Raw genomic sequence first — 12,586 nt, 5'->3', positions numbered from 1 at the left:
CTGAAGCAGTAGTACCGGTAGCTGCCACCTAGATTAACCAGTTTAGTATTTTGCCATATTTTCTGTGTCAATGTGTGTGTTTTTCTGAATCATTGAAAGTAAGTTGCAAACACTGTGACATTTTATCTCATATCTTATAACGTGTATATCCTAGCATTAATGACATTTTATTACATAATCACACTCATTATTAAATATAAGAAAATTTACAGTAATTCCCAAATGCCATCTAATTTTCATCCCATACTCAGTTTTCCCGATTGTTCCTGATGTGTTTGGTTTCAAATGTTTTTGTTTTTGTTTTTTGAACCAGGATCCAGCCAAGATTCACATATTGCATTTGGTTGTTGTGTCTCACTAATGTTTTAGAGCCAAGAACCATTTCTCCAGTTTTCATGACATTGACTTTTGAAGAGACCAGGCTAGTTGTCTTGTCCCATGATCTGGATTTGTTCGTTTCCTTGTGGTGTCTCCTTATTTGTTGCTCTGTTAAAAGAGGTTTTTTTTTTTTAAAGACTGAAACTATTAAGCTGATGGGAAAGAGCTGGTCTCTGTATGGGTTGCACATTGTCAGCTTTGGAACTTTTAGTGTTGTAGGGCACTAAAAGAGTATATTGGGAGATTTTTAAGGAGAAAAGGGTATTTCATTGATACCCTTCTCCAAAAAGTAACCTGTATAAGGGTATTCTCTGAGTAATGTTGGTTAGTCCACATGGAGAGTTTCTCAGTTTCAATCTTAGAAACATTTTCTTTTTCTTGAAAGGGGGATGGAGAAGAAGAGGGTTTTCTTACCCCTATTGCCGTTTTACTTCTCATTTTCTTACCTGTGGGAAAGAGACTTCTCAAAAAACCTGAAATGGGACTCAAAGCATATAAACTTTGCTTGGATGGGTGTGGTCTTCCTATTTTTTAGTTATATTCAATATTAGGGCTTTTATGATTTTGATGGGCTTTTGAAAAGTGTGGGGGAGCTATTTTATGCAGTGTCTGTTTGAATTTGTCCGTGGACGGATTGGTCTGATTTTTCTCTTCCCACCCCTTCTTCTCTAAAGATTTATGATATTCAGACTGGCAACAAGCTGTTGACTCTGTTTAACCCAGATCTTGCCAACAACTACAAGAGGAACTGCGCCACCTTTAATCCTACAGACGATCTTGTCTTAAATGATGGCGTCCTGTGGGATGTCCGCTCTGCACAGGCCATCCACAAGTTCGACAAGTTCAACATGAACATCAGTGGCGTCTTCCATCCAAATGGGCTGGAGGTCATCATTAATACTGAGATTGTATCCTTTGCGCCCCTGCCTGCCTTGCCATTTGTTATCTAGCTTGGAATGCAGAAATAATTTTATCTTCCTACCAATACCTGGTTGAAGTGCCCATATAGGTAAATAACCTGATTTTTCCCTCTGGTTTGAGGTATTATTGAATCTCCAGTGGATTCTTACTGATATTGGTAATGATTGATGACTTTTAACTGGCTCTTTTTGGTGGGGGGAGGAGTGACCAGATTACTGCCTCCCTCTTCCCCTGGTGCCAGGTTGAGTTTTCTCTCTCTCTGGAAGGACACTAGTCAGAAGAGTCAGTGAAGTGCTATTACTGGGAGAAAGGGCGCTCCTGAGGATGTCACAGGAGATGTTCAGGCCATTCTTCAGAAACAGACATTCCGTGTGCTTTTGTTTTACCTTGATCTCATTGGTTTTTAAAGTGTTAATACCTAGACGGAGGAGAAAAAGAATATTTCAGAATTTGAGATATTTCAGAATTTCCCTCATGAAACTAGACAAGTTTTGGGAAAAACAGTTTTCCTTGACCACTCCCCTCCTAGTGGGACCTTCGAACCTTCCATCTTTTACACACAGTTCCTGCTCTCGATCAGTGTCGCGTGGTGTTCAACCACACAGGGACAGTGATGTATGGAGGTAATAAGCTTTACTAGTACAGATGGTGACAAAATGTGTTGATGAGAATAATGTTGATTTGTCATGAAAGGCCACTGGCTTTGACAATAAAATCTTGTATACAAAGAAATTTTAAGACTAATCCCGCATGTGTATCATTATGAACTTGTAGAAGAATCTTCTCTGTCTTGCAATTTTTGTGCACCTTCAGCTATAACAGCTCTTGGAATCTAGAGGGGAGGTTGAGGATGTTGTTTGGATATGCAAGGAAGATGCTTCGAGAGAAATCTACTATGCTCTGAAGCATAGTATGCTTCTGAAGGATGCTCTGAAGCCTTGGCTGTCCATTGACATTTTCTCATTTGTGAATAGGGGATGTCTCTGATTCTAATAATGTCTCGCTCCCCTGTCCCACTTCCCCTCCCAACTAGCTATGTTGCAGGCAGATGATGAAGATGACCTATTGGAAGAGAGGATGAAAAGCCCTTTTGGATCATCCTTCCGAACGTTTAATGCGACTGACTACAAACCTATAGGTAAGTGTCACGTGTCAGGCATTGATGATTTTGCCTTGTATTGGTGTTCCTTGTTTAAGATCCTCCATTTTCTAAGAGAATTATAATTTTTCTGCTTTTGAAAAGCAGATGAGTTATGGAAATATTTATGAACAGTCACCTTGAATTCCTTGAACAGAAAGACTGGTTTTAAGAGCACAGCAGTAGTCCAATCCTAAGTGTTGTCACATTCTGTTTTCCAGCCACAATTGACGTGAAACGGAATATTTTTGACCTGTGTACAGACACCAAAGACTGCTATCTTGCTGTCATCGAGGTAAAGGGAGCTAGCAGAAATCTCAGTGTTTTACTCTGATATTTAAGATCATCTTCAACTTATACTCCAGGCATTTTGTCTGATATAAGATGTGTTTTTAAAGCTGATGCATTTATGGTGATAGACTGTGATAATCTATTTATTTGACGGGGAGATACACTGTCTAAGAGGAGTAATAGGGAACTTCTGACACAGAACAGTGTGGCTGTCCATCTGCTCTTATCCTGGACTCACTGTCAGACCTTTCTCAAGGAGTTGCTCTCTTGCTTGCACATCCTCGGAACAGAGCTGTTCCAGGGGTGGTGGCCTCTCCTTTGTGTCCCGGGCCTTTTCTTGGTGTCTGTCTTTGCTTCTCTGAGGGTCTGTCGAGGCTGAGGTGTGGATGCGGGCCTTCTGGACACTGATCTCTCCCTGTGGCTGGGTCCCGTTTCAGAACCAAGGCAGCATGGACGCGCTGAACATGGACACCGTGTGCAGACTGTACGAAGTGGGCAGGCAGCGCCTGGCGGAGGACGAGGACGAGGAGGAGGACCAGGTCAGTGGCCGCGGGCCTGCTGCCGAGCGCTGCTGGTAGTGCTGGGCACTCTGCTGTCAGCTGTAGGGCGTTGCCTTTCTTCATTTTTAAAGATTTTCGCTGTAGGCGTGTTTGCAACCTCTTGGCGTATTCTCGAGGGCTGTCATGTGTCCTTGATCACGGAAACTCTTCAGAAGAAAGCAGATTTTAGTTACTATAAGACTTTAACCGGTACCTGATGGTCCTGTGAGTCCCCTTTGTAGGTTAATTTGCAGGTCAGCAATCTCTGATTTTGGTTTAGAGATCTCCGTGAACTCACCGTCAGAACCAGTGCCTTGTCTGCCTGCAGTATTGGCAGGCCCCCGTTTTCTCATTGCCAGCACACAGCAGAAACGCTGAGCTGTATCGCACAAGCGGCTTAACCTCTTAAAGTTCTGGTTTGCATTTTCTCAGTTCTATGCCATAACCTGTTTTCAGAGTTTAGAAGGAGCTTGCATATAGAGAGAAAATAGTGATGTTTTTGAGAATTAAACATGTGTAGAATGTGGGTAGGTGGTATGTCGCACAGAACCTTAGCTTTTCCTTTTTTATAGGGGATTTTAATTTACAGTCGTGTCATGCTAGGTGCTTATCTGTGCGGCATGTCAGCTGATGCCACTTAGGAAGAGTTTCTCAAACTACTGAGTTTCAGCAGCTCTTTCCTGTCTACTAGGCTCACACTACATTCTTGGCCTGATTCTTCAGACAAATCTGAGAAATATTTATTGCTGAGTGATATAAAGTTGAAAATGAATGACTGGAGTTTTACTTTCCTGTTGTAGATAATAAAATGGATACAATGTCTTTTTTCCAGACCTTGGATTCATTTCCGTCTCTTCTTCCACTGTGGTGGTGGTTGGTCTTGGTGCTCTGTATCCTCTTTAGAGGCCACCCAGGTGTCCCGGATGAGGGCAGAGGCCACCCCGGGACAGGAGGACACACACTTCCTTCTGCGCGCTCTGCCACTGCCCTCACCCTCCTTCCCCGCTGGTTCTTAGGTGAATCGCACTCGATGAGCTGAGGGCTCATGGGATAGCTTTCTGTTGGCATCCTTCCCCAGCAGCTTGTACTTCAGATTCAAAATAATTTTTAAGAGTAAAATTTTTGAAAGTGGTAATTTTAAGAGGTTTGTTTTTTTCTGATGCAAGTCTGATACTATGGGCTGATGACACGTGTGTTTTTCTGACAGGGCTTAGCACTGACTAAGCAAGGGTGATTTGCTGTGCCAGTTTGAGATTTAGGTGTGTGTTCCACTGTTGGGCTTTGTAGGTTATGAACCTCTTGAGTAAACCTTGTCACCTGGGGTCAACAAGCTGAAACAGACTCACCTCTTCTGTGTGCTCTCCTGATCTCCACCGTCTCGGGTAGAATGCTCCAACTTGGCTAAGTGTTTATTAGAGCTTAGAGATAATCCATAATCTCAAGAAACATGTTTCTGTTCAGAGCGAGGAGAAGGAGACTTGTATGTATTGGGGTTAGTGGTCACTGTGGGGTCAGGGCAGAGCCTTCCACAGGCCTTGCTTCTTGACCCAGAGGCACCAGTGCTTCCCTCTGTGGGAAGCCTCTCTCCTCACGCATAGATAAAGAGAGTCAAGATCCTTCTTGGATACCATGGAAATGTTACTTTATAAAGCACTTTACTGAAAATGGCATCCTTAGTACAAAAACTTTGTTTTTTCTTGGGTAGAGTTTAGTTTTTAGAGCAGTTTTGGGTTCACAGCAAAACTGAGCAGAAGGTCCAGAGTTTTCCCATAAATACCTTGTGGCTGTGAGCATAGCCTCCTCCATTAACAGCATCCCACACCAGAGTGGTACACTTGTTACAACTGGTGAACCTACTTGGACACATCATTGTCACCCCGAGTCCATAGATTACATTAAGGTGCAACCTTGGTGAGGACATTCTGTTGTTAGAACAAAGGTATAGTGACGCTGTCCCCATTGTGGTATTGTACAGAGTAGTTTCACCGCTCCAAAACTCCCCTGGTTGACTGCTTCCTCCCCAGCCCCTGACAGCCATTCATCTTTTTCCTGTCTACATAGCTCTGCCTTTTCCAGAGTGTCTTATAGTGGAATCATACAGTATGTAGCCTTTTCAGCTTCGCTTCTTTCACTGAGTAATATGCACTTAAGTTTGTTTCATATCTTCTCATGACTTAGTATCTCTTTTCATTTTAAAGCTGAATAATATTCCATTGTTTGGATGTATCACAGTCTATCTGGCATAATTTGAATAAAGTTTTTGGCACTTCAGAATAGAGCTCTTGTGTAACCACACCTCAGCAACAGCAACAGCAGCACATGGCACCATGCGTGGGTTTTATGTAGACAGCAGTTTCAGCTCCTTTGTGTAAACACCACGGAGTGCGATTTCTGGATTGCGTGATAAAAGTAAGTTTAGTTTTATAAAAACTTCCAAACCATCTACCAAAGCGGCTGTACCATTTTATGTTTCTGCCATCAGTGAATCAGAGTTCCTGTTGCTCCATGTGCTCACCTGTATGAGGTACGGTTAGTGTTTTCCATTTTGGCCTTTTTAATAGATACGTAGTGGTCTCACTATATACTTAAAATATTAATAGACTTTTATTCCTTTAGTTGAATAATCAAAAAGTATGGTTTAAGTTTTTTTTGAGTGGAAAGGAATTTGGTTCTTGGATTTTTTTTTTTAATTGAAGTATAGTTGATTTATAAAGTTGCGTTAGTTTCAGGTGGACAGTAAAGTGATTCAGTGATATTTAGTGGTATATGTATTATATTTGTATTTATATATTTAGCGGTATATGTAGTTTGTATAATTTATTATGTAATATATAATTACATATTATAGTATATTATATACACTGTATATATAGGTTGCTTCTGTGTCTTAGCTATAGTGCTGCTGTAAGTGAACACTGGGGCACATGCATTTTTTTAAATTAGAATTTTCCTCTTTTCAGGACATATGCCCAGGAGTGGGATAGGTGGATCGTATGGTAACTCAATTATTAGTTTTTGAAGGAACTTTCATGCTGTTTTCCATAGTGACTGCACCAGTTTACATTCCTACCAGCAGTTTAAGAGGGTTCCCTTTTCTCTACATCCTCCTCATTTAGCATTTAGCATTTGTAGACTTTTTGATGATGGCCATTCTTACCAGTGTGAGGTGATATCTCATGGTAGTTTTGCTTTGCATTTCTCTAATAGTTGGTGATGTTAAGCATCTTTTTATGTGCTGTTTGGGCATCTGTATGTCTTTGAAGAAATGTCTGTTAAGGTGTTCTGCTCACCTTGGGTTGTTTTTTTGATACTGAGTTGTATGAGCTGTTTTATATATTTTGGAAATAGGTCATATTGCTTGCAAGTATTTTCTCCGGGTCTGTAAGTTGCCTTTTTGTTTATGGTTTATTTTGCTGTGCAAATATTACATCCCATATAATGCCTTTCTTTGTCTCTGATAACTCTAAGCTTTCTTGCCTGCCTTCCCTCTTCCCCTGTTCCTTTCCTTCCTTTGTTTTCACATGGCATGCGGAATCCTAGGTTCCCAACCAGGGGATTGAACTCAGCAGCAAAAACACTGAGTATTTCATAGGATTCCCCTCTCTTCCTTATTAGCATATTAATTATACTTTTTTTTTTTTTTCCATTTTCTTCAGTGGTTACCCTAGAGTTTGTAAGAGTATATTTACAGGTAATCCAAGTCCACTTTCAAATAACACCATAGCTCTTCATGAATGGTGCAAGTAACTTAGAATAACAAAACAGAGTCCTAATTCTTTCTTCCTGTCCCTTGCTTCATTGCTGTCATTCACTTCACTTACATAGAAGCATGCATAATTGAATACATTGTTGGTATTACTATTTTGAACAAACTACTGTTATTTTGAATGAAGATCAATTAAGAAAAGTGTTTATTCTACCTTCACTTATTCCTTCTCCAGTGCTCTTCCTCCAGAGTTTTTAACCTAATCTTCCTTCTCTCTGAAGACTTTAACATTTATTGCCAAACAAGTTTACTGGCAACAATTTCTCAGTTTTTGTTCATCTGAAAAAGTGACTCCCCTTCACTTGCGAAGCACGCCTTTCCTGGGTACGAAGGTGTACGTTGGTGGTTTCGGTCTCGAAGCTTGTTTAATGCTCGATTCCACGCTACTCTTGCTTTCATGGTTTTTGAGGAGATGTGGATGTAACTTTTTGTTTCTTTATAGGTAAGGTGGTTTTTGTCCCTGGCTTATTTCAGGATATTTTCTTTGATTTTCTGTAATTTAAAAATGATGTGACTAGGTGTGGGCTTTGGGGGCGTTTATTCTCTACAGAACTTCCTGGATCTTTGGTTTGGTTTCTGGCCACCATTAATTTGGGGGCATTTTCAGTCATTATTTCAAGCATTTCTTCTGTTCTTTTTCTTCTTCTAGAATTCTCATTACCTGTTCAGTTCAGTTCAGTCGCTCAGTCGTGTCTGACTCTTTGCGACCCCATGAACCACAGTACTCCAGGCCTCCCTGTCCATCACTAGCTCCCGGAGTCTACCCAAACTCATGTCCATTGAGTTGGTGATGCCATCCAGCCTTCTCATCCTCTGTCGTCCCCTTCTCCTCCTGCCCTCAATCTTTCCCAGCATCAGGGTCTTTTCAAACGAGTCAGTTCTCTACGTCAGGTGGCCAAAGTATTGGAGTTTCAGCTTCAACATCAGTCCTTCCAATGAACACCCAGGACTGATCTTTAGGACGGACTGGTTGGATATCTCTGCAGTCCAAGGTACTCTCAAGAGTCTTCTCCAACACCACAGTTCAAAAGCATCAATTCTTCTGCGCTCAGCTTTCTTTATAGTCCAACTCTCACATCCATACATGACCACTGGAAAAACCATAGCCTTGACTGGACGGACCTTTATTGGGTTTATGCTTTTTAATATGCTATCTAGGTTGGTCATAACTTTCCTTCCAAGGAGCAAGCGTCTTTTAATTTCATGGCTGCAGTCACCATCCACAGTGATTTTGGAGCCCAGAAAAATAAAGTCTGACACTGTTTCCCCATCATGCCTTTTCTAGTTATCCCACAGTTGTTATTGAATATTCTGTTCGTGTTTTTCACTTCGTCCTCTTTCCTTTTGAGTTTTGGTGGTGTCTGTCGAGATATCCTGCTGCTCCGAGATTCTTTGCTTAATGGAGTCCATCCACTAATAAAGCCCGTCCAGGCACTCTCCGCTTCCGTCCAGTGCTTTGATTGCTAGCATCTCTTTGGCTCTTGCTTAGAGCTCCCGTTACCTGCTTCTGTTGTGCATCTGGTGTTGCACGCTGTCTACCTAATCCATTAGCGAACCCTTTGCTTCTTCCCCACAGATGTTTTAGGTTCCTGGTCTGTTATTCCCTCCCGTATCTGAATTGGTTTCTGATGCTTGCTTATTACATTGTCTGTTTAAACTTTTTTTTTCTTTTAGTATGTCTTATAGTTTTTCTTGATAGTTGGACATGATGGGCTGGATAAAAAAAAATGTTGTTGGCCTTTAGTAATGTGGTGGTAAGATGTGGAGGAGGGAAAGCAGTTTATGGTCTTATAACTAGTCTTTTAACGAGTCTCTACCTCAGTACGGTGAACTTTACACATCTGTTTCTTCCGCTTTGTTTCAGAAGTACAGATGGCTGGAGTGGGCTGGAATTGGGTATTTCCCTTTCCCCCAATAGATCAGGGTCTGGTTAGATGGTTTCTCCTCAGGGCAGCCCTCTGAGGAGAAATTCTGATGTATTTCATGTTATTTTTTCCCCTTTGCCCTGCCAGAGGCACAAGGGAATTTTTCTCTAACATTCACCTGGAGAACCAGGTCAAGCTCCTGGAGGTAAAACCCATAACATCTTTCATTGCTCAGCACTGTCTTCAGCTACTGGTCCTTTGTAGTTCCGGTTTTCCTCCTTCACGCTGGTTCCTATGGAAGTGTGTTTCTGGGTCTCTGCTGTGGCAAGTTGTAATTCTCTGTATTTGCATGTTGGTCCCTCCGATTTTAGGGGCAGTGGTTTGCCCTGTCACCCCACTTCTTTGTCAAATGTAAGACTTACTGATTCTTTTAGTTTGTTCAACTTTTTACTTGTTAAGGTGTAGTGGCAACTTCAGGCTTCTGGCTCTTAAATGGTGAATTTATTTTAAAGGACAGTTAGGCTCCGGAGTTTAAACCACTTCACCAAATGCAGCCAGGAAATCTCGATAATAGAAAGGTTTCTGGTAATGCTTTCTGGGCTTCATGCCTGTTCTTGGTGTCATAGATGAGAGGGTCCCCTAGTGTTTAAACCTCAGTTATGAGATCTGGGTGAAAGGGAGAGGTCTTCACATGGATACTTGAGACCTTGGATTTATTTGTGACATGGATCTTCATGTTTTCTTGACTGCAGCAGTATTAACTTGGACGTGTTGCTAGTATTTCTTGGTACCAGAGCTTGCAAGTGGTATTAGATGCTCCAAATGTTGTGTGGTTGCTTTGAGTCAGGGTTTTAATAGTGACTGGTCTTTTATTCTTGTGGCCTTTTGCTTCTTAGACACCACCTTCCCTAATGCATGTTCTTTTCCACTTTAGCTGTCATGGGTCAGGATGTAGTTTATTCTTGAGTAGGTACAGAAGGTGGTGTTGTCAAGCTGTAGTTGGTGTATTAGTACACCTGTTGGTACAGGTGGCTGCAGACTAATGTTGTTGTTCATTCATGACTACCCCCATCACGGTAGATCACTACAGATAGCAGTTTTGTCTCAAGCTTCCTGGATTTTACATGTTGAACTGTAAATGTGCAGCAAAAACTGGGTTTATCTGAAGTTACTTATCAATACCATTATCCCTGCTCTTCCACGTCCTTGCAGTTTACAAAGCAGTGGGCAGCAGTCTTCTTTAGCAGCTTTCAGGTGGGTCCATGTGATTCCTGGTGTCTGTGTTTGAGGAGACGGTCAAGAAAAGAGAAGCTAGGTATGGTGGATGCTGTGGGGCTGTTACTGGGGTTGGCCTCATTCTTCTTGCAGAGGTGGAGTGATAGATGAGAAGTGAGTCTTGGGTGGCAGGTGTGGAGGCCAGAGATGACCACAGAGGAATGCTTAAGGTGTTCAGATTTCTTTTCATCACCTCTTCCATGTATCAGGTTGATTTTTTTTTTTAACTCATTTTCCTTTGTTTCATCTGATTTTAAAACTGGAGACTTCATTTTCATATGTCATTTGCTATTCAAAATTTTGTCCTAGTCCAGATATCTGCCCTTAGGTCCTCTCAGATGTTTCAGGTGTGACTTACACGGCTTAAGGGTGCAGGCACCTGTGCCTGGCACCTCTGAATTTGCCTTTTCACCTTAGCAAAATAAACTTAGAGGCCTGAATGGTCAGCTGCCGCGTGCTGAGATGGCCCAGCGTAAGGTGCCCATACAAATGGTTTTTATTGATTGAAAAAGCTTTATTGATATAATTTACATACCATAAAAATGGCTGTCTTTTGCCTTATGTTTAAATAAGCTTGGAGATTAACAAAGGATGAACTGTACCACTGTGTTGCTGAATTAAAACATGTAAATATTTGATTCCTGAGGCTGCTAGTTTGCCAGTCTTCAGGCATTTGATGAAATCAGATAAGCTACTCACTTACTAAAACTAGTATTATCCAGTTTTGGTATGTGTGTTGTTTTTTTTGTTTTAAATCAATTCTCTCGACTTTGTTGTTGGCTTTCAGGAAGATTATAAAACCAAGGATTAGAATTGATCATTGTTCCTAGATTTTGAAAAGCCAATACATTTCAACGAATTATAGTTAATCTTAAATTTCTTTAACGAAACAAAACAAGGGAATAATACTTCCTTTTCTCCACTCCATTTTGGAATCTGGGACACGCTGTATGCTGTGCTTCCTGTGTGTGCGCCACTGCCTAGAAGCGGATGGTAAGAGTCTTGACTGATTACACACCTGCTGTAAGCTTGGTCAGGGGTTCCTGAAAGGCTCCCCCCGCCCACCCTAAGGAATTTAAAATATAGGTGAGTTAGATTCTGCTGGTGAGGAGAGAAAAACACAAGCATTTTTATGATCCTGAAGTGAATCTATAGTTTTTAAAGACTGTTAATACCAAGAACAAGTGTCAGAAGTAGAAGCAGGAGTTTAAATCTTGCAAATATGACATGTTGCCATGTCAGGACAGTAGGCTTGGGTTTTAACTGTATTTTTAAAAAAGCAATCCTAGTGTTTACATAAACGGTTTTAACAGTAGGACCAGAGATTTGGTTTTTTAAGAGATTGGTTATATTTTTGGAGGCAGTATAGGCTAAAAGCTATTTCTCTCGAAAATAGACATCTGTTTAAGAAGAATGTTGAATGGTGTAGAAACAAATGCTGCACTAATTAAAAACCCATGCTAAGTCCTAGAGAGCAAGACAGCTTCAGTGGGGGGGCAGGTCGGTGTTAGTACCTGCGGAGGAATACCGTGGGGACATTGCGGGTTCACGTCCACACTCTGTTAAAGCCAGTGGTGCAATATCACAGTTACGTGAGGTTTTTTGGTTTCCCAGTGCATGTAAATGTTAGGTTTACACTGTACTGTGTCTATTAAGAGTGTGCGTTGTGTCTAAAAACAACAGTGTACATAGCTTATTTTATTGGCAAAAAATGCTAACCATGATCTGAGCCTTCAGTGAGTAGTAGTTGTAACATCAAAGATCACTGATGACAGATCTCTATAACCAATATAATGAAAATGAAACAGTTGGAAATTCTGAGAATTACAAAATGTGGCATGAAGCATGAAGTGAGCAGGTGCTGTCAGAAGAAAATGGTGCTGATAGAGCTGCCTGACACAGGGTTGCTTCAAACAAGCAATTTGTTTTAAAACACGAAGAAACCACAGTATCTGCAAAACATAATCGCAGGAAAACAAGGTATGCCTGTATTCACCTTTCTGGTTCTGTCATTAGGAGTCTTGGGGAGGATATATTCCTACAGAAAAGTGCAAGTTGGAACCAGAGGTCGACTGAGATCCATTTTGTTAAGTGGTTCTTCCTTCTGGTGGACGCCACAATTCCTGGGGAACTTTCCAAAATCCTCCTGTGGAAGCCCCATTGGTAAAGATTGGTTCTGTCAGCTTGGACGGCGGGTGGAATTCAGGCCTGTTTACTTTGGAGAACTTTCCCAGTTGTCCGAAATACACATTCTGATGGCCATACGTGAGTAGGAACCGCTAGTGTAATTAAATCATGTCATATAACAAGAAATTAAGATTTATTTAGAGAAGTTGGCATTAAATGGTTGTTTAGTAATCACTGCTTCTGTTGTAATTCTGCAGCCTGGGCAGCATATGGAGCTCTCCTGGGT

At 41.3% G+C, this 12,586-nt stretch overlaps 1 protein-coding gene across 2 annotated transcripts in view; it reads left to right on the top strand.

Annotated features, from left to right (window-relative positions):
• The window catches only part of DCAF1 (DDB1 and CUL4 associated factor 1), an 82,042-nt gene that overhangs the window by 59,819 nt on the left and 9,637 nt on the right, over nucleotides 1–12,586 (top strand). For both annotated transcript variants that reach the window (XM_052643724.1, XM_052643716.1), the window contains 5 exons: nucleotides 1,053–1,286; nucleotides 1,829–1,922; nucleotides 2,333–2,437; nucleotides 2,659–2,732; nucleotides 3,166–3,267. In XM_052643724.1, the coding sequence (XP_052499684.1) occupies nucleotides 1,053–1,286; nucleotides 1,829–1,922; nucleotides 2,333–2,437; nucleotides 2,659–2,732; nucleotides 3,166–3,267 (609 nt within the window). The remainder of the gene's footprint in view (nucleotides 1–1,052; nucleotides 1,287–1,828; nucleotides 1,923–2,332; nucleotides 2,438–2,658; nucleotides 2,733–3,165; nucleotides 3,268–12,586) is intronic.

This window comes from Budorcas taxicolor, chromosome 1 (genome assembly GCF_023091745.1).
Source record: "Budorcas taxicolor isolate Tak-1 chromosome 1, Takin1.1, whole genome shotgun sequence".
Classification (NCBI taxonomy): Eukaryota; Metazoa; Chordata; class Mammalia; order Artiodactyla; family Bovidae; genus Budorcas; species Budorcas taxicolor.
This window is presented reverse-complemented; position numbering and strand designations above follow the sequence as displayed.